Consider the following 27,863-nt stretch of genomic DNA (forward strand, 5'->3'; position numbering starts at 1 on the left):
TTTTTCTCCATAGATTCTTGAGGTTTACTGGGTGAACATTTGCAGAGAGAAGACACTAGAGTTTACTTAACACAGCTTTAAATCCTTTAGAAACAAAGTTAATGTAAACAAATACACAGGATTTGAGAACTAATTATGGGTCAAGTATTCAATGTGCTGAGTGCTTTATCGCCCATTTTAGTTAAGTCATTTTAGGGACGAGAAACAGCCAGCTCAGCTCAGGTGTGGCTGAAGAGGCCTACAGGAGGGCCAGAAATCTGACAGAAATTCAAGAACAGGGATCTAAGAATGGGAATCATAATGGGGCCTCATGGACACTGGAACGGGATCTAAGAAGGTCCCCAGACACAAGGAACTTTCTGACTCTTGCCATGGGCAACTTGCCTTTCTCTTTGCATCTATTAATTTGCTTTCAACTGCAAGAAACAGCAAATCCAATTCAAGCAGCTTAGACAATAAGGAAATTACTGTCTCACGGAACTGGAAATTCAGATGTAGGGTGGGTTTCAGGGTTGGCTGATCTCATCAGCCACCTCTGTCATCTATGATTCAGGTTCTTTCTTCATTTTACCACCCAGAAGGCCAGCTTCATCCTAAGGCTGATTCTCAGTGAAACATGATCATAGGGTGTTGGATGGCAGGAGTGTGGGCTACATGTTTCCTCACTAACATATTCTTTTTTTAGATTATCTATTTATTCTTGGCTGCACTGGGTCTTCACTGCTGTGCACAGGCCTTCTCTAGCTGCAGGGAGTGGGGGTACCCTTTGTTGCAGTGCTCAGGTTCCCCATTGCGGAGGCTTCTCTCGCTATGGAGCACGGGCGCTGTGGCTCACAGGCTGCAGCAGTTGTGGTTCTCGGGCTTGAGAGTTCAGTAGCTGCAGTGCACGGACTCAGTTGCTCCGTGGTATGTGCACTCTTCTCCAGCCAGGGATCAAATCCATGTTTCCAGCATTGGCAGTCAGATTCTTAACAACTGGACCACCAGGGAATTCCCCCTCATTAGCATATTCTAGAGAGAAATGTTTCCTCAAAGGCACTAGACACCTTTATCTCAGGGTATTATTGACCTGAACTACATCACATGACATTCCTACACTAACCCCTATGCCAACTGGTCTTAGCTTAGTTCTAGTAACTAGCAGTTCGTATGAGACCACCATAATTGGCTGAGACTGCTCAGGGCACTTCCCTGGAGTGAAGTCAGATGCGTGGGGGGTGGGGGAAAAAAAAGAAATTGAGAGTAACTCCTTAGGTTTTGCAAGTAAATGGCTAGATACTGAAGTCATTTGGGAGCCTTGTAGGAAAAACAGGTTGGGGGTGGGAGTGGGAATGGAAAATATTGTTTAGGATGCACGGATTCTGAAATGCCTGTTAGATCTGCACATGAAGAGGCCACGTAAGCCAAGGGATATGTGAATTTGGCACTCAAGGAAGGAGTCAGGGCTGGAGTTACAGTTTCGAGAATCATTAGCTTATCCCTAGAATTTAAAACCATAAAATGGATGAAATCAACTAAAGAATATATAGAGAAAAAGAGGTGAGGACTCAAGGCTTCCTCTGTCCTGGCCCACATGACACACTCCCACCTACCCAGTTTCAGCATCCCTTCCCCAGCGCGGCTGTCCTTCTCTGCTTCTCCTCCAATCTCCTCTACGGGTCCGATACACACCTCGGGGGCTTTTTAGCATTTTGCCTACTCCTCCCCTCATCCTCAACATCTCGGCACAGCATTTACCTGACACATAGTAGGTGCTCAAATCTTATGTTGAACGCTGAACGAGAATGAATTTAGCTGTTCAAGACTGAAGATGATGAAATTAGTTGAACTGGTTTTGGTGGGGCTCAGCATCTCATATCCAGAGAAGGCAATGGTAACCCATTCCAGTACTCTTGCCTGGAAAATCCCATGGACGGAGGAGCCTGGTAGGCTGCAGTCCATGGGGTCGATAGGAGTCGGACACAACTGAGCGACTTCACTTTCACTTTTCACTTTCCTGCATTGGAGAAGGAAATGGCAATCCACTCCAGTGTTCTTGCCTGGAGAATCCCAGGGACGGGGGAGCCTGGTGGGCTGCCATCTCTGGGGTCGCACAGAGTCGGACACGACTGAAGCGACTTAGCAGCAGCAGCATCTCATATCACATTTCTTACACTCCCAAGGGAAGCTCGTCCCTAGACGGGAGAGGGATGGAGGATCCAGCTGTCTGCATCCACGGCTCCTTTCCCTGCCTTCTCTGAAACCCAACACTCCAGGGCGAGCTTCAAAGTCAGAGGCTGCACAACAAACTCACTTCATAAATGGTGGACACATTTATAAGGATGAACATACACGTCCTGACAATCTCTGGTGGGGAGACCAGCTGAGAATGTGAGAGGGATGCTGCCTGGCGCCTGGCAGGTGTTTGGAGGAGTGTGGTGATGGTTCAGCCATCCAGGAACAGCCCGGCTGGTCTCCTTAGGGACGCCTGGGGCCTGTCAGCTCCCACCCCTCCAAACGACAGTACGTGCTGCACAGAGCTTGTCTCTGCTGCGGCCGGAGAGGACGGCCTGCTCTCCACCTGCACAACACAGATGGCACAGATGGGAGCATGCTTCCACACAGGGACAGGCAATTAGGCTCCGTTCCTCCAGCTGTAACAATTACCGGGCAAACACCCCAGGGAAGGACACAAGCCCGGAAGAGAGCCGGCCTCCATGCCGGCCCACCCCCACTTAGTCCTACCAGCAGGCGCTGCTGGGTCTGCGGCCTCTAGTCCCTTTCACAGGCCTTGCTGGAACCTATGTATTTGAAAAGCATTTGGTGAGATCGGAACAGAAGGCAGTCCTCAAACGGGATATATTTAAGAAAATACCAAGGCTTTATTTTTTTTTTTCCTTAAAAAGACAGCCCTGCTGTTGGCTAATTGAAAGGATGTACAGAGTTCTCATGAGTAAACAAGAGTTTCCTGCAGGCTGCATACTGTAATGCCAAAGAAGTGACACGAATGGGGCAGAGGTGTAATGCTGTCATCTTCATAGCAAAAAAATGCAAAATAAGACAAAAAATTAAATGGACTTAATGCTGGGCATTCCCACAGGGAAAAGGCAAGAGGACTTTTAAGTCGATTGATCAGTAGTTGTATTGTGTTCAAGCCACCCTCACACCTCTTTCCTCCTGTCTCTGGCTCTCCACGCGGGCGGTACAGCCTGGGACTCCAAGGCTGGGCATCAGGAGCTTCTGCTTCACAGCCCACTGAGACGTGATGGGGCGGCAGGGTGGGCGGGCCAGAGGCTCGGAAGACCAGAGCAGCCGGCTCCTCGAGGCACCTACGTGCAGCAGTGTCGCATGTGGAAGTTGACGACATACTCAGCATTAGTCCTCTGCACAGAGATGGCAAAAGGCTCGAAAGGGTGGAAGGTGAAGGCAACGAGGCGTCGCACCGTGTGGTTGATGGGGCGGCCCAGTAAGCCCGCCTGAATCTCAAACTTGAGCAGACCAGAGTCCCGGGCGTAGAACCTAAACAGAACAAGGAGAGGAGGAGAGCATGAGACAGACATTCACCACCACCTTAAAACCTGAATAGCAGGGGACTCATGAATTAACCGGGAGAAGGCAATGGCACGCCACTCCAGTACGCTTGCCTGGAAAATCCCATGGATGGAGGAGCCTGGTAGGCTGCAGTCCATGGGGTCGCTAAGAGTCGGACATGACTGAGCGACTTCACTTTCACTTTTCACTTTCCTGCATTGGAGAAGGAAATGGCAACTCACTCCAGTGCTCTTGCCTGGAGAATCCCAGGGATGGGGGAGCCTGGTGGGCTGCCGTCTATGGGGTCGCACAGAGTCGGACACGACTGAAATGACTTAGCAGCAGTAGCATGAATTAACCTCACTGACGAAATCTCCTCTAACGTCAGCCCTCAGTCAAAATCGCCTATGTCTGATCAGCTCATTTTATGAGCACAGAGATTATGAACTTTACTATGCTGGCCTGAATCACTGGGTCATTTGTCTTTCCCAAGATGACCCTTAGTGATGGCCTTGATTACGGTTTCCCCTTTTCCAGCAGCTATCTGCCCAGCTACCTACCTGCCTAGGCCAGGGCTGGAAATGATAATGCAAGCCAAGCAGGCATGCTTAAATGTTCAGGCAGCCACGTCAAACAAGGTAAGAAGGAAAAAGTGAAAATAATTTTAATAATATTTTAGTTAACCTAACGTCGGCATCTAAAGTATTATCATGTCAACCAATGCTATAAAAGATACTAAAGAGATATTTCATTTTTTGTACTAAGTCTTTGAAATCTGACGTGCATTTGACACTTGAACACATCTCATGTTAGTGCTCACCAGCCATGGGGGGCTGGTGGTTACTAGAGGACAGTGCAGATTTAGGCGCGTATCTTGAGTTCTTCTTTCCTCTTTTTAAAATTTATTTTATGTAATTTTGGCTGGGCTGGGTCTTTGTTACTGTGCAAAGGCTTTCTCTGGTTGAGGCGGGCAGGGGCTATTCTCTAGGTGCAGTGTGAGGGTTTCTCATTGCGGTAGCTTCTCTTGTTGAGGAGCATGGGCTCTAGAGCTCGGGCTCCGGCACTCGTGGTGAGTGGGCTCAGTAACTGCGGTGCAATCTTAACCTCTGGACCACCAGGGAAGTCCTGAGTTTTTTCACTGTTAAGAAGAAATTCTTTTGGAAGGTTCTTCTTTTGCACACACAAAAACAAAATACTAACTAGTTTCTACTTTTTCATCTAACACGGTAAGAACAAAGACGCTTCCATCCATCCCAGGACTTAAATGCCTTTTGCCCATATGCAAAGCAAGTGCCCTGTGAACTTGGGAACCAGAGATGATTGGCAGGGTTGGGGCTGAATTGGAGGAAGCTCAAGAAAAAAGGAGCTCTGAAATAAAGAGCTCTACAATGCATGTCCCTCTTGGAAAGCAAATATACAGGAGATACAAAGATATTCGTAATATCCAATAATCCAAGAGCTTATATCCTCAGAATTTATTTTAAGTAAAGTAAATAGTGACGTGAATAAAGATGGCTACTATTGCATTTTGGGCTTCTCCAGTGGCTCAGCGGTAAAGAATCTGCCTGCCAATGCAGAAGACATAAGAGACCTGTTTGGATCCCTGAGTTGGGAAGATCCCCTGGAAGAGGGCATAGCAACCTACTCCAGTATTCTTGCCTGGAGAATCCCACAGACAGAGGAGCCTAGTGGGCTATCGTCCACACGGTTGCAAAGAGCTGGACATGACTGAGGCAAGTTAGCACGCACATAGCATTAGCTCCAGTGTAAAAATGCAGGTAGAGAATAAATGCTCAGTAACAGGGGAACAGCAAAATAAATTATGCTACATCTATTTTATGGAATAATATGCCATCGTCAGGACTGTAACTTTAAGGAATATGGAAAATGTTTATTAAATAAAAGCAGGCTACAAGGTACTATGCCAACCGTAACTATGACTGCATAAATGTAAACACACACACTGGCAGAGACTAGAATGGAATATATTTAATACAATAAAGGTGTTAGAGTAATGGCATTACCTCTTCAAATGACTTTAATATCCTTACATTTCTCATTTTAAATTAAAAAATAAATAAGAATTACAAGAAGTCAGGGTCAATGGCATTTCCAGATTTGTTACTTAGGTTAATTTTTTCAAATCAGAAAGGCAGGGCAGTCAAAAGGGAGAGAAATGTTATCTCGGGCTACGTGACAATGTCAAATGAGCCCAATTATCTGCTTTTATGTGTGAAAACCTTCCCCTTACCCACAAGGTCCTCAGCACACAAAGGGCTTATAATGTAAAGCTAGTTGTTGGAGCTCCGAAATCTAACTACCAGTTTACAGGAAACGGGGAAATGAGAACTGCCTGGGATGCAATGAGCAAAAATCCAGAATGTGGGCAATACCACCAGATGAACAACCTGGTTTTTTCAACAACTTCACTACAAAAAAAGTAACAGGGAAGCAGAACCCATAAAATAAAAAAGACTTAGAGGACAGCAACCAAAAAAACACATTTGGACCTTCTTTAGGTCTTGACTGGAACAAACTGTAAAAAGAATATATACAAAACAATAGGAAAACGTGAAAACTCACTTGCTATCGGTGATCTTTATAAAGGTTTAATTTTCATTTAGTCCTTATCTTTTAGAAATTCATACTGAAATATTTACAAGTGAAATGCTATGATGCCTGGGCTGTGAGACTCCAGACTGGCAGGTGGGAGGGGAGCAGTGGTGGGAGAAGGAGATGAAACAACACTGACCGTGAGTGGCAGCTGCGGAGGTGGGGTGATGGGTACAGAGCTTCATTACAGTCTTCCACTTTTATATGTTTAAAAATCTCCGCAATAAAAACATTTTCAGAACTCGATTACAATTTCCCAAAGGAAATATTACAAACAGTAATTAATCGCACAGAATATGTTACACAAGCCTACTTAATACACAACGAAGCTGGATTATGAAATACTAACTACCACTGTTTCTCTGTGAAGACCTTCCAGAACCCAGCTCACACGTCCCTTGAGATAACCCCACAGTGGAAGTGGTGCCAGCTCCTCTCTCTAGCATCTGTGAAAGCAAAAACAGAACAACCCAGGCTCCCAGCACCGAGGGACAGGAGGGTCTGTGAGCTGGACACCCGTGACGAAGGAACTGCAAGGTTCTAAGAGTAACACGGCAACCTGCGTTCCAACGTTCTTCCAACCGAGCAAGCGTGGGTTTCTCCAAAACCTACTTGTTCCCCCAAACTGTCTCACTTTTCCATTAGGTAACAGGAGGGGATAAAATAATTTGAGCTGGGTAAAATGTAAGTCTCAATTATTTTTACGTGTCTTGTGAAATGGTACTAGGTCATTAAATTGAAAAGTATGGTTCTCTTCCGTGGCTACCTTAAAAAGAGAACAATACTTACTGAATTGGATGTTTTGAGGAGAGGCAAAGAGCAGAACTAATTAATTTTTGATACTAATCCCTAAATGATCAAAGTGAAAGTGGCTCAGTCGTGTCCAACTCCTTGCGACCCCATGGACTATACAGTCCATAGAATTCTCCAGGCCAGAATACTGGAGTGGGTAGCCTTTCCCTTCTCTAGGGGATCTTCCCAACCCAGGAATCGAACCCAAGTCTCCACATAGTAGGCAGGTTCTTTAGCAGCTGAGCCACCAAGGAAGCCAAAACACCCACATTAAAGAAACAGCCTGCCCTGTGACTTGAACCTGTTAGTACAAGTAGACGGAGTCACAGTGAAGTGATGCTCAGGAGAAGGAAGAGAAAGTGGCCGCCCGCACCCACAGGCAGCCTCAGTTGAAGCACCTGATAGGGTGGTCTCCGCAAGTCTTGGGTCGCTCCATGACCGACACCCACTTGTCGTCGTAGCTAAAGAGAGACAGGTCAAGGTAAGGGCTGCCGCTGTAGGACTGGGCGCTGATGGGGAGCTGGCCCAGCAGCCGGCGAACGGCCTCCGTGTGTCCTCCGTACTTGGCGTTGACGATAGTGTCTTTAAACCTGAAATAAAGCACCGAGGAGGAAGGCTGTGTCAGTGGCGCACAAGTTCCTTGGTTTTAAATTGACAAACATGTTTAAAAACAACATATCCTGAAAACACAATCTAGATACTGAACTCTCACACCTCCCAAGTCTATATATCTCCAAGGTGAAGAAGTGAAAGTTCATCCGTTTTGTCTGACCCTCTGTGACCCCACGAACTGTAGCCCACCAGGCTCCTCTGTCCATGGGATTCTCCAGGCAAGAATACTGGAATAGGTTGCCACTTCCTTCTCCAGGGGATCTTCCCAACCCAGGGATGGAACCCAGGTCTCCTGCACTGCAGGCAGATTCTTTACCATCTGAGCCCCCAGGGAAGCCCCTCTGCATACGTACAAATACTCTCAAAAAAGCAGAAAACAGAATGAAAAACTGGAAACATGAAGTTACTTAAGAAAAGTTAGCAAAGATCCTACGAAAGTTAAAAATGAGTATAACTAACCTCTGACAATTATTTCTGTTGAAATTTACATATTTCCCCCAAATTAGAGCCTTCGACTGCATTAACAAGGAGATGCAAAGGATCCTGGACAGAAGTAGTGTCTGACTCTTCTTGAGATCAGTTATAAGCCAACTTGCATCAAATCTTTTGAAAAATTACTGATCCTTTGTTTTAAATAAAGTTGGGGAGGGAATTCCCTGGCAGTGCAGGGGTTAAGACTCTGTGCTTCCAAAAAATAAAAATAAAGCTGGGAACTAGCTACCTATACTTCTGCAGAAACACCAGAATCCAGAAGCACATAATAGGAACACAGAGTCATCTATCTCACTTATCTTTAATTATGGTAATAATAACAATGGAGCAGTTATTTCTCACAATTATAATAAATACTAAACTTAATACCCTTTGACCAAGTATTTCAATTCTTCTGGAAATCTGCCCTAGGAAAGAAAAATCCCTGTGCACATTCAATATACCAGTGGTCATGACAATGAAAAAAAAATGACAGGAATATTAAAAACCTAATGGAAAACTATTATTTTCAAAGATAATGTGGTAACAGAAGAAATGTTTATCATAATGGCAAGTAAAAGAAGTAGGGTACGGGGAGCTCCCTGGTGGAATAGGGGTTAGGATTCCAGACTTTCACTGCCTGTGGCCCAGGTTCAATCCCTGTTTGAGGAACTGAGATCTTGCAAGCCACACAGCACGGCCAAAAAAAAAAAACAAAAACCAGTAAGCTATGTTCCGTATATACAGTATGATTGAAAACACACACACAAATTAACATCTTTAAAAAAAAACAGTGGAAATACATCAAAATGGTCATAGCTGTTTTTATCAGTTTTATTTTTTATAATCTCTACATTGAAGTACATCATACGGTTTAATAATCAAAGGGAAAATAAATAATTTTTTAGTCCAGGGGAAATGCGATATAACATCTCACCCTTGAAACTAATGGTATAAAAAAACTCGAATGTTCCTAATTTTGATGAGACTAGAGAGGTTGATGAGATGGGTTTGATTTTTGTTTTCACTGTCAACCTGCAGGGCTAGATGGACATCAACACTTCTCAGTTCCCCTAGAAGGAAGCCGAGCGTCAACACTGCTTTTCCATTACTTCTCTTAACAGTAATTTTTCACAGCCTTGGAATAAATCCTAAAATTAAACCCTGGGCTACACAAAACTTATTTCTTTCCTTTTCATTTGAGCTGGTATCAAAGATCCTGGGTTCCTTGGTTTTCAGCCCTTTGTCAGCCAAGATCTAGTTCTCCACCCTGCCTGGCTCACTGGCTTCAAAAGGTGATTTCAAATGACGGGGCTGGCCCGTGGCTGTGATGACCACAAATCAAAGCCTCCATGACCATCCACAGGCTGAAGCCGTTCCCATTGCCCACAGCGCCCACCACCTCTACTCTCAGATGCCCAACAACTAAAAGATGAAGCTGTCACCCCTCTGATGTCTTCAGCTGATTAACTCCTGGTGCACTGTCCCTCTGTCCAACCACCCTTCTCTCAATTCACGATTTCAAAATTCTCAGAGGTGATCCTTCCCACACCATGGCTTCCTAGTTCCTGGACCTCCTTTCTGCGTCAGCAATGCATTCCCACATCATACCCTCAATCTCACTATTACCAATGACTGCACCTCCATAATCTCAGGGAGCAGCACAAAGACTCCAGTTATCCTCTCTCCTAATTTTCCAGATAACTCTGCTCATCCCAGCTTCAACATCCTTCAACTGAAATGGGACCAAAATGCCACTGATTCTACCAACTTCTCTCCATCCTATGCCTTCATCATGAACTCTTTCCCTTCCTAAGCCAGCTTACATTTCACAATCGTTGAAATCACAGACTTTATACCCATGAACTCATGGATAGAAATGTTGCCACAATGCTGCAAGGCACTCATGCTGCATTCCCACAGTCTGGCAAGTCGCCCTCTCCCCTCGAAGGCTACTTCCTCCTCCCGACCCTCCATGCTCACCCTCCTGGATGGCACTGCCTTCTTCGTAACTGACAGAAGCCATGAAAAGAAAACTTTTTAAAGCTCCCATCAGGAAACAGAATGTAGTACTTTTATTATTGGATCACTGCAATGGTTTACTAACTTCCAGCCTATCCCCCTATGATCTATTCTTAAAACAGCAGCCAGAGTGACCCTGTTAAAACATGAGTGGGAGGGACCACCCTGGTGGTCCAGTGGTTAAGACTCCAAGCACTCGCTGCAGTGGGCACAGGCTCAGTCCCTGGGTAGGGAACTAAGATCCCACATGCCACAGGGTGAGGCCAAAAAAAATGTCCGTGAGACCACGTCACTCCTCTGCTCAGATACTTCAAACACTACACAATCTCATCTACAGTTAAAGCCAAAGCCTCGGAATGGCCACATGTGTCTGGTCCTGTCTCTCACCACACACCTCTACCTACTCTGCCTCCTCCTTCCTCCAGCCCAGCCACCCCGAGTTCCCTGGTGTTCCTCAGACGTCTGAGACCACCTCTGGACCTTTCCATTTACTATTCCCTTTGCTTGCTCTATTCTTCCCCTGACGGCCACATGGCTTGCTCCCTAACCTCCTTCAAAAGCTTTACTCAAACATCACCTTCTCAGTGAGGCCTATGCTGAGAACCCTGCCGGGACAGCACAGACAATCTCGTCTTAATACATTCAAACCCAACAGATATTCTAGATATTGTAACCTTTCCTTGGGTACACCCGTGATGGGAACCTCCCCCTTCCTGCTTCCACCTGGTCCAACCCGCAGCCTGTCATCCTGGAGCCTCCCTTTGACATTATCCTCGGAATTCTCTGTGCTTCTCTCCACTGTTTGACTCTACTTCCTGTATCATTCTTTCGTGGTTTATTGGGGGATAATATCTTTCAGAGGCTTCCTTAGAAAAAGAACACGGGAGGTAGTTTTTTGAGACCTTACGTGTATGAAAATGTCTGTGTTAAACCCTATTATTTCGATGTAGAATTCTAGTTTTAAAATCTTTTTTTTGCAGAATTCTGAGGACATGATTGTAATGGCTTCAAGTTTTCAGTATTATTATTACACTGATACCATTAATGGCTTAATTTTTTATACGTGAAATGTATGTGTTCTTTCTGAAAGTTTTTACAATTTTCTCTTTATCTCCATTGTTCTAAAATTTCATGATGATATGTCTCAGTATGGTCTTTTCTTTATTGACTGTACTGGGTACTTGATGGAGTTGCAATGTGATGATAGGTTTAATAATTATTTCCCTGAAGGGAAAAAAGCCATGGTTTGCAGTGCTTGCCAATATCTGTGCTGTAAATTCTTCTGGTGTGGTCAATTTCAAGGCACCAAAGTGGCATCATTGAATGCCGAGCTGTCACGAGATGAGCAGTAGCACATCATTATACGGTGTTTTCACCAAACAGGTGAAATAGTTACAAATAACCTCAAGAGTACAATAGTAAAATAACTGTGAATTAATAATTAGGAAATAATTAATTTTTAATAATGGCTGTGTTTAACAACTTGATTTTAGAAGCTCCTGAAAGTTTAACAGTTTGCTCTCACAAGCCAGAATGAGCCAGTTCCAGCACACCATGCATGGGACGGTGCTTGCCAATCTGGAAGTGTGTGTGTGTATGTGTGTGTGTGTGTGTGTATTCTTCTTTTTCCTTTGGCCATGTCATGTGGCTTGTAGGATCTCAGTTCCCCAACCAAGGACTGAAGCCAGGCCACTAGGTCACCAGGCAACTCCCATGAAAATGTGTATCTATTAATATTAGGAAATGGTTGACATCGTTTCCTCCCTTTCATTTTTTCTATTGCTCCTTCTGGAAGTACCCACATATTGGATCTCCTGGGGAAATGCTCTAAATTTTTTTTTTAATCATTCTCTCCCATTTTCTTACTCTTATCTTTTTTTTCCTACTTTCTCGGAGAGTTTCTAAACCATATCTAACAGAGTTTAGATTTCTAAAGTATCTCACTTAGCATCACTAGTCTAGGAATGTTCCTGTTTTTATAGTTTAAATTATTTCAATTAATACCATGTTCATTTTTTATACTGTTTTATCTTGTTCTCTTTCAAAATAAAGGCTTTCTTTAAGTGACTCATAATCTCTGATGTGCATTTTTTCTTAACCGTTTATTCTCACCTATAATAGTAACAATAAAAATCCATTTCACTCATTTTTACCAGAAGTTCTTTGAAGACTGTAAAATTGTCCCGTTAGAACCATGCCTTCACAAGGAACAAAAACAATTTTGATTTATATGTACATTGTATTTTCAATGCAGCAAAGTATGATAAGATGATTGATAAAATGTTATTAGGACACAATTTTGTGGGGAAGAGGGATAAATTTGAAAATAAGAAGAAATATAAAAGTTCAAACAGTACAGGAAAAACTTACCCTGAGCTTTTTATGTCAAATATGAACACTAAATCACTATGGCATTATAGTACTATAGCACTATGGTCTTATAGAGTCCCTTGGCTGTATTGAAAAGTCTTAATACCTGAAACTTATACAATGTCATATGCCAATTATATCTTGTAATACTTTTATTTTTAAATGTCGATGTTTAACATGCTGAAAACTGCATCCTCTGCCATTATTTAAATTTAACAGTAAGAAATTTAAAGAGCAACTTAAACATTAATGTGTGAGATCTACAGTTTTCAGAACCATTTGCTGGTAAGAAGCAAAATTTTGAAGATCATGAAGCTAGAATGTTTATTTTCTCTTCCTACAATTTCACTTAATTATGGGTACACTGTGAAATAAATTTTCAGAAAACATAGCCTCCTCTAATTCCTGATGATGTTATTCATTCAACAAATGCCTAATGAGCTCCTCCCACATGGAAGACACTGGCCGAGGTGCTGTGGATATGGCGGTGTATACATAACAGATAAAAACCCCGGCCCTCATGGAGCTTGGGCCTTCTGGTGATCTCTTTGATACTTTAACTGTACCCAGCTTTTGTTACTAGTTGATAATAATCTACTTAATTTAAAAGTTAATTTTAAGAGACAGAAGTTCATTTCAAAATGAAAAAAGCAAAAGCTGATCCATATTTTGCTTCCAAAAATTCCTTCTATACTGAAGAGAGATGCCAGTCAGGCTGAAAATGTGTGTGAACCAGAAAAAATAAAAGGGCATGTTTACTTGTCTGAAAATCAATATCCACTTATTTTTAACCACGTACTATCCTTCTATAGGAATACGATGCCAGTGAATTAGATATCTGCTTTGCCCATTTCCCCTGCAGCAGTAATGCTTATTCTGATTCATCCACTCACTCTGATCTGATCTGTACTGGAACCTGAAGCAGCTATTTTCTATAACTGGCTAAGGTATGTGGAATGTTGATGAAACACTGACTGACTTAAGTAGTGTTGCAGGCAGGCCCTTGGTCCAAAATAACTAGTCATTTCACAATAATATACTCAGATAATTATGAGAAGCTCTGGTTCTTAGCAGGTGGGTTTCAACTGAGGGTGACTTAGGTGTTCTGAGAAGGGCCTCCAAGGGTCTCTTCTTCAGGTTGGTCAGTTTCCCTAGGGAATTAACTCTAATAATTAGAGTTAATTAATCAGCCATATCTGATAAGAGGAATAGGAGTCTACCCCACCAGTATATCACTTTTCACGTAATTCTTGGTTTAAGCATGATGAGTCTCATCTCTATCCTCAGCCATGTTTCATGAACTTGAAACCAGAGCCTGCATGGTTTGATTTCTCCAGAGAATAAACCTCTAGCCTTCTGCTGAGTTGGGGAAGAGACAGTCATTTGGCAGTTGGAGGCTTAAGGAAAGGAACTAGAGTATCTGACTGTTTCCTTTAAGAACGTCATCTAGGGGACTCCCTGGCAGTCCAGTGGTTAAAGCTCTATGCTTCCACCGCAGGGGACACAGGTTTGATCCCTGGTCAGGGAACTAAGATGCCACAAGCTTCAAAGCACAGCAAAAATAAAAAAGAATGTCATCCAATCCTTCAGAAGTATATAGGACCTCCAGTTTCTTGACTTTTTCCAGAGTTCTCTACTGCAAGACAACTTACTTCTTGATGGGTAAGCTCTGTAGTCTTTTTTGTTCTCTGAGGTATGTCAAGTTAGTTATCACTCATCCATTGGCTCTTCAGCTTCTAAAACTCGGTTGATATCGCCTCCCCATTCTCTTTCCTCTTGTAGGTTTACATCTCTTCATCCTTTATTGTCACTTTAAGTAGGGTTTTGGGATACAGCAGAGATAAATGCATGTGTTCAATGCACATGTTTAACCAAAAGTTATAAAATTATTTCCTTATTCATTCAAAGTTGGTGATGGACAGGGCTGCTGCAGTCCATGGGGTTGCAAAGAGTCAGACACAACTGAGCAACTGAACCGAACTGCACTGATTCATTCAAAAATTATTTTAAGTGCTTGACAGTGCACCACTGCAGATACAGCAATAAACTAAACAAAGACACAGTCTCTCTCTCTCTGCAGGTAACAGACAGTCTAGGAGGAATCGCAGACAACACACAAGTAATCCCTCAGGTGCTAAGAGACAGACATTTAGGATGCCACAGGAGGTTACAACAGGTAGACCGACCCAAGGCCAGGTGGGCAGAAAGAACATGGGAAGATTTCCCGAAGTAAGCAACTACTGGCTCCACACCAACACATTTTCTACAGAAAAATTAAGCTTGTTAAGTCCAGTGGAGCAGCTTACCGGCGCTGGATCTGCCGTGCAAAATTGTTGCTGGAAGCTGAGCAGGGAAACTGGACTTCACTATGCAGGGTAGCGTTGCGGAAGAGATCACAGAAGTTCTCAAAGAGCTCCAAAAGCTCATCTGACGTGTTCTCAAACACGGCGATCACCTCTGTTGTTACCATGTTGTACACCACAAAGAAAGATGCCTGCGGAAGAAGAGGGAGACCCAAGGGACAGCTGAGCATAAGACCTCACCTAGCATATTCATCATTTGGCTGAAAACGCAAACTCCCCAAGTAAAACCAGCAAACAACTCCACTCCGGCACTACAGCAGCGTGATGCCCAGAGGTTCTGGAAGCGGAGGAAGCCTCAGTGGGCTTGAGCCATCAAGGGCCTCAGAGCTGACTGATTTCCCACTGTACCTGTGCTGCTGGAATTACTGAGTTGCTCAGCATATATGTATAAAAGGGCTTTCAATCTTTCATTTCAACCTGTGTGCAAATTTAGTATGTTTCCTTTCAAGTGCTTATTCCCTACTTATGCCCCAACCCACTCTGAGATTAAAAACACTTTTCTAAAATGCCAGATTTAATTTTCCTTCCTGCTGAGAAAGTGATTTGCAGTCAGGAGCTGCCTGTTGGCAAATTATTTTCTCTTGTATGTGTATAGCAGAAAGTTCAATTTGGGGGCATTTCCTTTCTCTCTTAATATTTCTAACATGCAGAGAGACATCTTAAGCACACCATGTCCACCTAGGCAAGTTGTAACCAAGCGGGGGACTGAGCTGAACAAATGAAAAAATCAGAGAAGTGTTTTCCATTTCCTTCTTCATAAATGTTCTTTTAGCCAAGAGCGTTTGTAACACATGTTGGACATTCGTAGCAATTCAGATCAGAGGGGGAAACATGAAAAGCATTCAAATGCTATGGGTGGCAGAGTTACTGCTTTCTCTGAATGGGTCCCCAGGTGCCTGGTCCTCTTCTCTGAACCTCCAGTGCTCTGCTCAGCTTAACACTGAAGCGCGAGGTACCCCAAGTTTTTGTCACAGTGAATGTGGCAGTGTGGGGCTACCACCAGGACTCTAGAAGTTTCCAGAATGCTAGGATTAGTATTCCGCCTCCTAGGATTAAGCCTGAATCTTCATTACCAATTTTTGGAGACATCTGGCCCACCTGTTTCACCAGTAATTAGTCCTTCCCAGAGCTTATATTACATGACTTTTGCGGTCACCTGGAAATTAAATTTGGCTGTAAATTAAAGAGGCTGGAGGGTAATCTGAGAATAATACCCATAATATTAGCAAGGCTTTGTATTGAGGTACACTTTTTACTCATTAACCTTATTGGAACCTATCAAATTAAACTGGGGAAGGAGGCTGGAGGACAACGAGGGGAGAGTTTGGGTTTAAAGTTACAAATTCTGTAAGCAAAGCACAGAGCCCTAGCAATGTTGCTGGCTATGACTTACTGTAGCTACCGAACATAAGGAGGTCATATTTTAGTGAAGGAGAAAAGGATAATCTCGAATGCGGCAGTCACAGACAACATACTCCCTCCAAAACAAAAAGCTAATTATAGCTCAAACCTAAATACAAGATGGACTCATGTCCTTTATATAAACCTGGACGACACTTTGATATAGGACGGCTTCACCAGGACCCATCATGACTGCGTGAATACAGAATTACACAAACATTTACTAACATTCCCACCAGGGCAGACTGGGAGATACAGGACAGAAGGGTACAGAAGTCAAGGGCTCTACCAACACCCTCTCATGACGCCTGAGATGAACTGGACACTCACTCACAATGGTGACTGGCTCAATGGTGACTTCATCATTAATAAGAAAGTAAAAAAATTCAGGAAAAAAAAAATCTCTAACAAATGTATTACTCAGATCTCAATGGGCTTCCCTGGTGTCACTGGAAAGAATCTTCTTTCCAATGCAGGATACACAGGTTGGATCACTGGGCCAGGAAGATTCCCTGGAGAAGAAAATAACAACCCACTCAAGTATTCTTGCCTGGGAAATCCCATGGACAAAGGAGCCTGGCAGGCTACAGTCCATAGGGTTGCAAAGAGTGGAACATGACTTAGTGACTAAATAACAACCATTTTAGTCACCTCTGCTCCTTTTTTTTTTTTTTTTAAGAATACACAAGGTATGATTCAGAAGAAAAATATTAGAAACCATTTTTCCATGGATGGTTGGTAAGGTCTCAGGAGACAATTTTCTGTACAGTTTCTCTTAAGGGCAGAATCAGCTACAAGTCAATGAGAGAAACCAGACTCAGCTGACTGCAGTTTACTGGCTTGCTCTGTTGTACATTTCCAAACTCGTATATAAGGAGACAATGTGGAAACAGGAGAATGATGGGGGGGTGGGGTGTTGGTTCCAAACTGGGAAAGGAATACATAAACGCTGTATATTGCCACCTTGCTCTTATACACAGAGTACAACATATGAAATGCCAGACTGGATGAAGCACAAGTTTGAATCAAGATTGCAGGGAGAAAAATCAATAACCTCAGATACGTAGATGACATCGCCCTTAAGGAAGAAAGCAAAGAGGAACTAAAGAGCCTCTTGAAAGTGAAAGAGGACAGTGAAAAAGCTGGCTTAAAACTCAAACTTCAGAAAACGAAGATCATGGCATCTGGTCCCATCACTTCATGGCAAACAGATGGGGAAACAATGGAAACAGTGAGAGACTTTATTTTATTGGGCTCCAAAATCACTGCAAATGGTGACTATAGCCATGAAATTAAAAGATACTTGATCTTTGGAAGAAAAGCTATGACAAACTTAGACAGCATATTAAAAAACAGAGATATGACTTCACCGACAAAGGTCTATCTAGTCAAAGCTATGGTTTTTCCAGTAGTCATGTATGGTTCTGAGAGTTGGACCATAAAGAAAACTGATTACTGAAAAATTGATGCTTTTGAACTGTGGTGTTGGAGAAGGCTCCTGAGAGTCCCTTGGATTGCAAGGAGATCGAACCAGTCAATCCTAAAGGAAATCAGTCCTGAGTATTCAATGAAAGGACTGATGCTGAAGTTTCAATACTCTGGCCACCTGATGTGAAAAACTGACTCATTAGAAAAGACCCTGATGCTGGGAAAGATTGAAGGCAGGAGGAGAAAGCGTTGACAGAGGATGAGACAGTTGGATGGCATCACCGACTTGATGGACATGAGTTTCAGCAAGCTCCAGGAGTTACTGATGGACAGGGAAGCCTGGCGTGCTGCAGTCCATGGGGTTGCAAAGAGTCAGACATGACTGAGTAACTGAATTGAACTGTAAAGAAGTTAGGTCTCTCACTTGGTCAATAATAAAGTAGACAGCTCCTCAAAGGGAAATGTCCACATCGCTCTGAGGTTTGGCATGGTGTTTCAACCCAAACGTCTTCATGGTTTCTGTACTCATAACACAATACCTTATTCCTATTTGTGAAATGATCTTCCCCATCAACATCTTTCACCCAAACTAAAAACCCCTCAGAACCTGCAGTCCTGGTGATTCACCGGCAGATCAAAAACTTTGGCTTCCTTCCCATCTTATCACTGCTCCACAATCTATGTTCCAGCGTGTGGGCAAGGTCAGAGTAAAGTCATAGAGCTTAATTCTGTTAAATGAACTGTCCCATTGGTTATGATCTAAAGATTTTGTGAGGAAGTATACTGACATCATTTAAGTAAGAAAAAAGACTAGTTACAATCTAAAGATATTGTGAGAAAGTATACTGACATCATTTAAGTAAGAAAAAAGACTAAACTTTTTAGAAGATTTTCTTTTTTTGTATGGTGGGTTCATTCTCATTGCCAGAACTAAAACAGACCAATAAGTACAGTCTTCCACAAAACCAAGGCACTATCCATAGGGAGTCAAATCTTAACCTTAGAGCATCTGGGCTTCCATCTCCAGGGTACTGAAAATGCTCTGCAGAAGAATTAGGGTTGGGAACCTCCCTGGTGGTCCAGTGGTTAAGAATCTGCTTTCCAATCCAAGGGACATAGATTTGATCCTTGGTCAGGGAATGAAGATCCCACATGCTGCAGGGCAAGAAAGATGGCCCCACTTGCTGCAGCAAAGACCCAGTGCAGCCCCCAAAAAAGTAAAATTAAAAAAATAAATATTAAAAAAAAAAAAGAAATAGGACAATATTCACAGGGTTGACTATCTATATGTCAATGGCTTGAGATTTTGCTTCCATTTGTCCAAATAAATACACGTGGCTAGAGAAAAGTGGAGCTGTTTTAAGTTCGGCTGAGCCCTAGGGTAGCAAAAATTCAAGATCCACATAAAATGTGTTATTTCTGAGAGGCTGGCCACAGGCAAAGAGAGAAGCCTTCCCAAGGAGAGGGGAAGGAGGAAGGGCAGGACGGCAGCTCCTACCTGCGACGGATCTGTGACTCGCAGGGTCACCACGTCCTCACTGGTGTACTTGATAAACAGGTGGTTTTCATCCAGAAGCTGCATCTTCCACATGCGCAGCTGCCGCAGCTGGTCAAAATACTGAAAAAAGCGCCTCTTGGCCATGGCGCTTCCGTCCTGCTCTGCCCGGCGCCATAGGTACACCAGCAGCCGGTGTTTCAGGGAGTTGATGAAGGGGTCCCTGAACGGGTTGGCCATGCCTGTCTGGCTGTCCCGCTGCACCTCGGGGAACATGGCCGACACGGTGAGCAGGTCGTCTTCGTAGCAGAAGCGGCCGATGGTCCTCACGTCGATGAAGGTGCCCTCGGGGGTCACCTGGAAGACGTGGATGGTCTGCTGCTGCACCGACAGGATGGCCAGGATGTTCTTATACAGGTACAGCCCCTGGTTGTGCGACAGGACCACCTTGTCGCACTTGAAGGTGCGCGTGTCACACAGGCGGCCGGTGTGGAGGTCAACGATGTGGAGGGAGTAATCCTCCAGGGGGGACCGGGGGTTGGGGGTCACGGACTCGCTGTTGCGATACACCTCGTAGAAGGGGGGGTGCGGCTCGTCCGGCAGGTAGGCGGCGGAGCCCACGATGACGCAGCGGCAGTCGTCCGTGAAGAGGCTGCACTCTCGGTTCAGGTGCTCGCCGTTGGCCGCGACACTGGTGATGTGCAGCAGGACAAAGAAGCGCTCGAAGAGCCGGCCGCGGATGTTGACGGACCGCTGGTCGTTGCCGTTGGCCAGAATCTCCCCCTCGTAGCCCTGCAGGAGGTCCTCGGCGGCCTGGCAGCCCTGGTACTCGTAGATTTCCAGAGACGTCTGGTCGGAAGAGAAAGCGATGAAGTAGCGTCCGTCGGGGGAGAACTTTCGCAAGAAGCAAGGCGGCTTCTCCACATTGACGACCGTGAAGTTGGGGAAGACGTTCTGGTGGAAGACCCGGACCTGGTGCCAGTGGGTGCCTGCCTTGCCCGAGCTGATCCGCCGGCGCTCCAGGCGGTGAATGACATTTTGGTTTTGGATTCTTCGAGGTTTGATGGTGGAAACATGATGATCCATTATCACATCTCTGCATGGGAAAGTAAAAAAGAGAAGTCAAAAAAACAAAAATTTACCAAAACATAAATACAGATGACCTTTGCACAAGGTGGGGGTGAGGAGCACCAACCCTCTGCAGCTGAAAATTTGAGTATAGTTGGCTCAGTATACGTGGTTCCACAGATCTTCAACATCCATGGATTCAAGCGATGTGCAGTAGTGCAGTATTTACTGTTGGAAAAAATGCACATGTACGGGGGAAGGAGAGGGTGGGGCGAATTAAGAAAGTAGCACTGTCGTATATACACTGCCACGTGTAAAACAGACAGCTAGCCGGAGGCTGCTGTCCAACACGGGGAGTCCTGCCTGGCGCTCTGTGATGACCTAGAGGGGTGGGGTGGGGGTGGGGGTGGGAGAGAGGCTCAAGAGGAAGGGAATATATACATAGTTATGGCTGATTCCCGCTGTTGTATGGCAGAAACCAACACAACATTGTAAAACAATCATCCTCCACCAAAAATAAAATAAAAATTATGAATGGCTTTAAAAAAAAAATCCATGTGTAAGCGGACCTGCACAGTTAAAATCTGAGTTGTTCGAGGATCAACTGTGTATACACAATTCAAATACATTTCCTCCATATACCCTGGGTGAAGGAGCTCCCAAGATGACGGTGATTGGCATTTCTCCTTCCCAAGCTACAGTTAGTAAGTGGTCCAGATAGCTTTGAGTCTTATCAAAACTCAATTTTTGAGGGAAGGACCGAATTCTCTAGGAAGACCTTCGAAGCACGCTCAGCTGTTGGGAATATTCAAAAGAACAAACCTTCAAATACATCAAATTTTCTCAGTGTAAACACATTCAGTGTGTAATTCATATAAAAAATATATTTACTGACTGGGCTGTTAAGATGTCCATACTACCCAAAGAATCTACAGACTTAATGCAATTCTTATCAAAATTCTAAAATCATTTCTGGCAAAAATAGAAAAATTCATCCTAAAATGTACATGTAACCTCAAGGGACCCTAAAACACAATTTTGTAAAAGAACAAAGTTAGAAGACTCAGACTTACTGATTTCAAAAAAGTGTGACACTGACATAAGATAGAAAAATATACCAAATGAAGAGAATTAACACCTGAGAAATAAACCCTCCCACACATAAACCCAAGTCTTCCCTAGTGGCTCAGACAGTAAAGAGTCTGCCTGCAGTTCAGGAGACCCGGGTTTGATACCTGGCTTGGAAAGATCCTTTGGAGAAGAGAATGGCAATCCACTCCAGTATTCTTGCCTGGAAAATCCCATGGACGGAGGAGTCTGGCTGGCCCCAAACCATGAGGTCGCAAAGAGTCAACACGACTGAGCAACTAACACACACACACACACACACACACACACATACATAAACCCAAGATTAGAAATTCAGAGAACAGCAAACATGATAAACCCAAAGAAATCCATGCCCAGACATATAGTCAAACTGTGAAAAACTAAAGCATGAAGTAAAAATCTTGAAAGCAACCACATAAATGATACACTACCCACAAGGGAACAACAATGCATATACCTGTGGATGTCTCATGAGAAACTACGGAGGCCAGAAAGAAGCAAAGCAACATTTTTAAAGTGCTGAACCAACTGTTTGATCATTCAAATCTCAGCTAAATAGCAACTCTTCAGTTTTTCCCTGACGACCTTACCTAAAGTCATGCCTTTTCCCATCCACATCAATCTGCTGTTTACCTTATTTTATTTTCTTCAGCCCTTATCACTTTCTGAAACCATTTGTTTGCTGTTTTAGTATCTGTCTCTCCACACTGGACAGCAAGCAGGGGCCTTGTCTAATTCCTTGCTGAATCTCCAGCACCTAGGACAGCGCCTGAAGCACAGCAAGTGCTCACAAATAGAAATGAATGAATGGAACAACATTTGACAAAGGTCATCCAGGATAAACAACACATTAGGTAAAATAAAGGAGGAACATTTCAGAAAGAAAGTAGCTTAAAAAATACACTTAAAAAGAGTGTAGTGTGGTACACTTGGGAAACACAATTCCAAGTGGTTAGAACACAGGAAACACAGTGATAAGAGAAACCTAAAAAAAGCAGATTGGAGCCAGATTAGAAAATACTTTGTGTGCCATGTCATGCAAGTTATTACAGGTTTTAAGCAGGAGTGACTGATCCAATCTGTATCTTAGAAATAAAAACATACAGACAGTGGGAATTTGTTTACATTCTGTCTCCTGAAATTAGAAATACCTGGTGTAAGTATATATACTATCTGTGCCGTGCTTAGTTGCTCAGTCGTATCCGACCCTTTGCGACCCCATGGACTGCAGCCCGCTAGGCTCCTTTGTCCATGGGTATTCTACAGGCAAGAATGTTGGAGTGGGCTGCCATGCCCACCTCCAGGGGATTTTCCTGACCCAGGGATTGAACCCATGTCTCCTGTATTGCCAGGCAGATTCTTTACCACTGAGCCACCAGGGAAGCCCAAGAATACAGGAGTGGGTAGCCCATCCCTTCTCCAGAGGATCTTCCCAATCCAGGAAATTGAACCAGGGTCTCCTGCACTGCAAGTGGATTCTTTACCAGCTGAGTTAGTCCAGTTAAAAATGTGTATACTTGTATGACTAAACAAATCAAGTTTCTCAAACTACTAGTCACAATTCATTAATATATTTCCTACTGATTTAGACTAGAGCAAAAGACTGCAAACAACTGCTCTCAGGCCAAATCTAGCCTCCCTGTTTATTTTTATAAATTTTTACTGAAGCACAGTCATACCCACTTATTCACATGTCGCCTATGGCTGCTTTTGCTTTACAACGGCGTAGCTGATTTGTTAAGACCAAAGACCACACAGCCCATGAGCTTAAAATCCTGACCTAGAGAAATGTTTGCATGTATATAACAGGAGACATATACAAGGATGTCCGTAGCGGGACTATTGGCAACAACAAAATCTTGACAATACTCCAAATGTCCATCAATAGTAGACTAGCTAAAAAAAAAAAAAAATACAGTAGACTAGCTAAATTCATCCAGGCACATCCATGCAGGGGAAACTTTTTGTTTTATTTATTTTTGGCTGCACCATGAGACTTGTAGGATCTTAGCTCCCTGACCAGGGATTGAACACAGGCCCCAGCAGTGAAAGCACCGAGTTCTAACCACTGGACTGCCCGGCAATCCCCACACGCAAGCAATGAATTAATGCACTACAGTCATATATAACAACAGAGACGAATCTCAGACACGGCGTTGAATGAAAAAAGCAAGTTACAGAATACATACAGTGCGATTTCCTTTATATAAGCTTCACACAATTTCTAGTTTAAGAACACAAATACATATGGCATATAATTAGAAACAGTAAAGGAATTACAAACATAAGATTCAAAAGTGGTTACCTCTGAGGAAGTTTAAGAAATGGGATGGGAGTTAGGGACACCCTGGCAGTATTCTGAAGTGTGGTGTTTTGTTTTTTTTTCTTGAATTAGCATTCATTGTACTGTTACTCTTTTAAAATTACATATTTTTTTAAAGTAATACTTGTGCTTCCTCAGAATTTTTCTTAATTAGAAAACAATCACTGTGAAGGGACAACAAAGGACAATGAAATGAAGTCTGAAGTACACAAAAATGCATACCATGAGAAACTGCAGAACTGCCAAGTTGGCTCTGAGTTTCTCAGCAGACAAGGCACAGGAAAACACAGTTATAGACTCTACACTGCCAATAAGATAAAAACTTAATAGCTGCTTGGAAGAAGCACAGAAATCCCCAGCACTGAATTTTAAAAAAATATCTCTCATGAGTTTTCTAAAAGGATTTTGGCATGATTCAGTAAGCAATATCCTCCACTTCTGAGCAAAAATAAACAATATTGAGTTTCACACAGCTACTCCTGTTCACAGTGACATAGTTCATGTGCACATTTTGATATAGTCCAAAAAAAATACTAGTAAGGTTTAAGCAGTTTTAAATACCAAGTAATGTACAAAACTACCTCACTCACTCTCTGTCCAGGACATCGTTGCCACTCGCATCCTTCGAACCCAAGATAGGGGCTGGAATCAGACAGGGAGACGAGCAGGGGATGAGAGCCAAGTATGGCCCACAAATGGAAGAAGGAATAGGCATTTGACACCGTCCAGCAGACTAACTTAGGAGAAGGCGATGGCACCCACTCCAGGACTCTTGCCTGGAAAATCCCATGGACGGAGGAGCCTGGTAGGCTGCAGTCCATGGGGCAGCTAAGAGTCAGACATGACTGAGCGACTTCACTTTCACTTTTCACTTCCATGCATTGGAGAAGGAAATGGCAACCCACTCCAGTGTTCTTGCCTGGAGAATCCCAGGGACGGGGGAGCCTGGTGGGCTGCCTTCTATGGGGTCGCACAGAGTCGGACACGACTGAAGTGACTTAGCAGCAGCAGCAGCAAACTAACTGGCTTCCCTGGTGGCTAAAGGTAAAGAATCTATCTGCAGTACAGGAGACACGGGAGACTTGGGTTCAATCCCTGGGTCAGGAAGATCCCCTGGAGGAGGGCATGGCAACCCACTGCAGTATTCTTGCCTAGAGAATCCCAAAGACAGAAGAGCCTGGTGGGCTACAGTCCATAGGGTTGCAAAGAGTCAGACACCACTGAAGTGCCTGAGCATGCACAGCAGACTAACCACAAATAACCGAATCAGATAAAGCACACTAGTTGTTTGACTTACAATCACAGATCATGTTAAGCAAACTAGATGCTTAATTCTCTAAAAAAAAAAAAAAAAGTGTATACATTTTGAATAGTCCCACCTTAAATTCTCTGCCTTGTCTTTTTTAAGGGAAAAGCCATCAGTACTGTGATGGGGGAAGAGGGGTGGGGTGAAGGCCTGCTAGCTTCAGCTCCAAGCAGCTCCAAGCTATACAGAAAATCGTCACTTAATTTCCTAACCCTTCTCTCAGTATGGTCTCTACCTGCTCCGTATTTTATATCACACAATGACAGTTTTTAGAGAGATGGTGGAATTTGGTCTTTCTCAACCTGTCTTGTTATTCCAATTATAAACTACATGCTTATAAAAACTCAGACAATATAGAAAAAGTACATAATGAAAGTCCCTTCCAGTCAGAGTAGGAGCTACTAAAAATGTTAGAATGACTTATGATATTTTTTCCAAAAGTGGACCCTCTACCCTTCCCTTACTCTAGTTAATGGCACAGCCACTCGCCTGCTGCCAAAGGAACTGGAAACCTAAGAGTCTCCCTTGGGACCTCTTTCCCTCAGCCGCCATATCTGATCATTCAGTCCCTGAACTCTGAAGCTTTTACCTCCTCAACTGTCCTCTAATATCTACCTTCCTTCTATCATGACCAGCCAGCACCCTTACCCAAAATGTTCATAACTTCATGTCTACATCATTGCAACCACTCCATAAGTGGTCTCCCTAAATTCCTGTCCACTTCCAATCTGCTTAACAACCAGAGCAATCTTTTCAATATTCATTTCTGATCACACCCTTTCCCCTGTGGATTAAAACAAGTATTGGATTGGCAAAAAAAAGTTCATTCAGGTTTTTCTGTTACGTCTTGTCTTAATCTGTGTGCTGTGCTGTGCTCGGTCGTTCAGTCGTGTCCGACTCTTTGCAACCACATGGACTGTAGGCCACCAGGCTCCTCTGTCCATGGGATTTCCCAGCCAAGAATACTGGAGTGGGTTGCCATGCCCTCCTCCAGGGGAATCTTCCCAACCCAGGGACTGAACTCAGGTCTCCCACATTGCAGGTGGATTCTTTGTTGTCTGAGCCACCAGGGAAGCTCCAGAGGGGAAAGAAAGAAACTTTTTGGCCAACCCAGTATCTTCCCACTGCTCTTAACACAAAGGATCAAAATCCTTACATGCCTTCTCTTTGCCCGTTTAATCATTTCTTTAATGGGCGGCCCACCTCCTGTCTCTGAACCTTGGCACATGCTTTTCATCTCAGTCTAAAAAAAGCTCTTCTCTTCAATTTGCCAACTTAACTCCTATTTCAGACATCAGCCTAATCATCACTTCCTCAGGGAAGTCTTCCTTCACCTTTCCATCAGGTATACCAGTCATATGTCACCTTCATTAACACTCAACACACTTGCAACTTCATCTCTGCATTTTATTTCTGTCTGTGGCACTAGATAGCTTCCCAGGTGGCTCAGTGGTAAAGAATCCACCTGTGGTGCAGGAGATGCCAGTTCAATCCCTGGGTTGGGAAGGTTCCCCTGGGGAAAGAAATGGCTACCCACTCCAGTATTCTTGCCCAGGAAATCCCATGGACAGAGGAGTTGGGTGGGCTACAGTTCATAGGGTCATAAGAGTCAGACAAGACTAAGCAACTAAACAACAAATGGAACTGGCTCTAGATGGTGAACTCCTGGCCAGTACACAAACATTATATCCTGTAAGCCCAACATGGATTTGACCCATTGTAAGCCTCCTTTTCTGAACGTTCTTTACCAAATCAAATATCCACAGGGTCTGTTCCTCTACCTAGCAGGTATTTCCTCTGGCCCTTGCCACATTTTTCAAGTTGCAGCTTGAGTGTCATCTCCTTTAGGAGGTCTTCTCTGACCATCCTGGCTGAAAGAGATCTTTTTCGCTTTACCATTGCTTTTCCTGTTTGCGTCCTTACTGCTGCTGCTGCTAAGTCACTTCAGTCGTGTCCGACTCTGCGCAACCCCATAGACAGCAGCCCACCAGGCTCCCCCGTCCCTGGGATTCTCCAGGCAAGAACACTGGAATGGGTTGCCATTTCCTTCTCCAATGCATGAAAGTGAAAAGTGAAAGTGAAGTCGCTCAGTCGTGTCCGACTCCTAGCGACCCCATGGACTGCAGCCTAACAGGCTCCTCCGTCCATGGGATTTTTCAGGCAAGAGTACTGGAGTGGGATGCCATTGCCTTCTCCGTTTGCGTCCTTACTAGTCATTGCCATAATGTGAATCTGTACTTTCGTTTGCACAGCTAAGTGTTTACTGTTCGACTCCCCCATTAACTCTCCAGAAAGGAAGTAACCATGCCTACTTTGGTCATCTTAGTTTTTTCAGAGCCTAGCACTGGAGCTGGCCCATAACATGCATCCGTACTTTATCAACTGAACGAAAGAAGAAAGCCTAGTTGAAGTGGCCACTAACTCATGGTACGGTACTAAGCTAGATACCCGGTCAGTTTCCCTATGCGGGCAGGTGCACGTAACCCTCTATTCTTTCTGACGGCTTCCTAAACGGGAAGGGGCCACCTAGGGACGGGCACACATGCCCAAGGGGGCGCCCCTGGAAAGAAAAGCCCGGGGCGGGGCCTCAAAGGGCAGAGCATTCTAAGCGAGGCGGGGGCCGCAGGACCTAGGCATTATGCAGGGAGGGGGCAGCCCCATAGCGGTAAATCGAGGAGGCCTCGGGGAGAGCCTGACGGGCTGAGAGGCTGGAACAAGGAAGGAGAAGTCCTCACCTGTCCGGTCCGGGATCAAAGGGCCGGGGCAAGGGACACCCCGGCCTGCTGGGCGCGCGCCAGCCCCGGCCCCGCCCCCGCCATGCCTTGGGACCCGGCACCTGCAGCCTCGGGCTCTTGCTTCCGCGAGCTACCGGAACTGCGGCACAACGACAACGGAAGAGGGGAGAGCGCGGCACAGTCCAGCTGACACTAAGGGACGTTACAGCGCACCCTGGTGCCCGGAAGGGGGAGGGTCAAAGCC

The 27,863-nt window shown here is 44.3% G+C and overlaps 1 protein-coding gene across 2 annotated transcripts; it reads right to left on the reverse strand.

Moving 5' to 3' along the window:
• Positions 1–2,837: 2,837 nt before the first annotated feature.
• On the reverse strand, positions 2,838–27,730 carry DET1 (DET1 partner of COP1 E3 ubiquitin ligase). 2 transcript variants are annotated; one of them, XM_010816901.4, is made up of 5 exons: positions 20,273–20,382; positions 19,081–20,173; positions 14,697–14,884; positions 7,314–7,505; positions 2,838–3,498 (listed from the first exon to the last, which is right to left on the reverse strand). In XM_010816901.4, the coding sequence occupies exons 2-5, from the start codon at positions 20,161–20,163 to the stop codon at positions 3,309–3,311; spliced, it is 1,653 nt and encodes a 550-aa protein (XP_010815203.1). In that variant the 5' UTR covers positions 20,164–20,173; positions 20,273–20,382; the 3' UTR covers positions 2,838–3,308.
• Between the last annotated feature and the right edge of the window lie 133 nt (positions 27,731–27,863).

The sequence above is a fragment of the Bos taurus genome, chromosome 21 (assembly GCF_002263795.3).
Source record: "Bos taurus isolate L1 Dominette 01449 registration number 42190680 breed Hereford chromosome 21, ARS-UCD2.0, whole genome shotgun sequence".
Taxonomy (NCBI): domain Eukaryota; kingdom Metazoa; phylum Chordata; class Mammalia; order Artiodactyla; family Bovidae; genus Bos; species Bos taurus.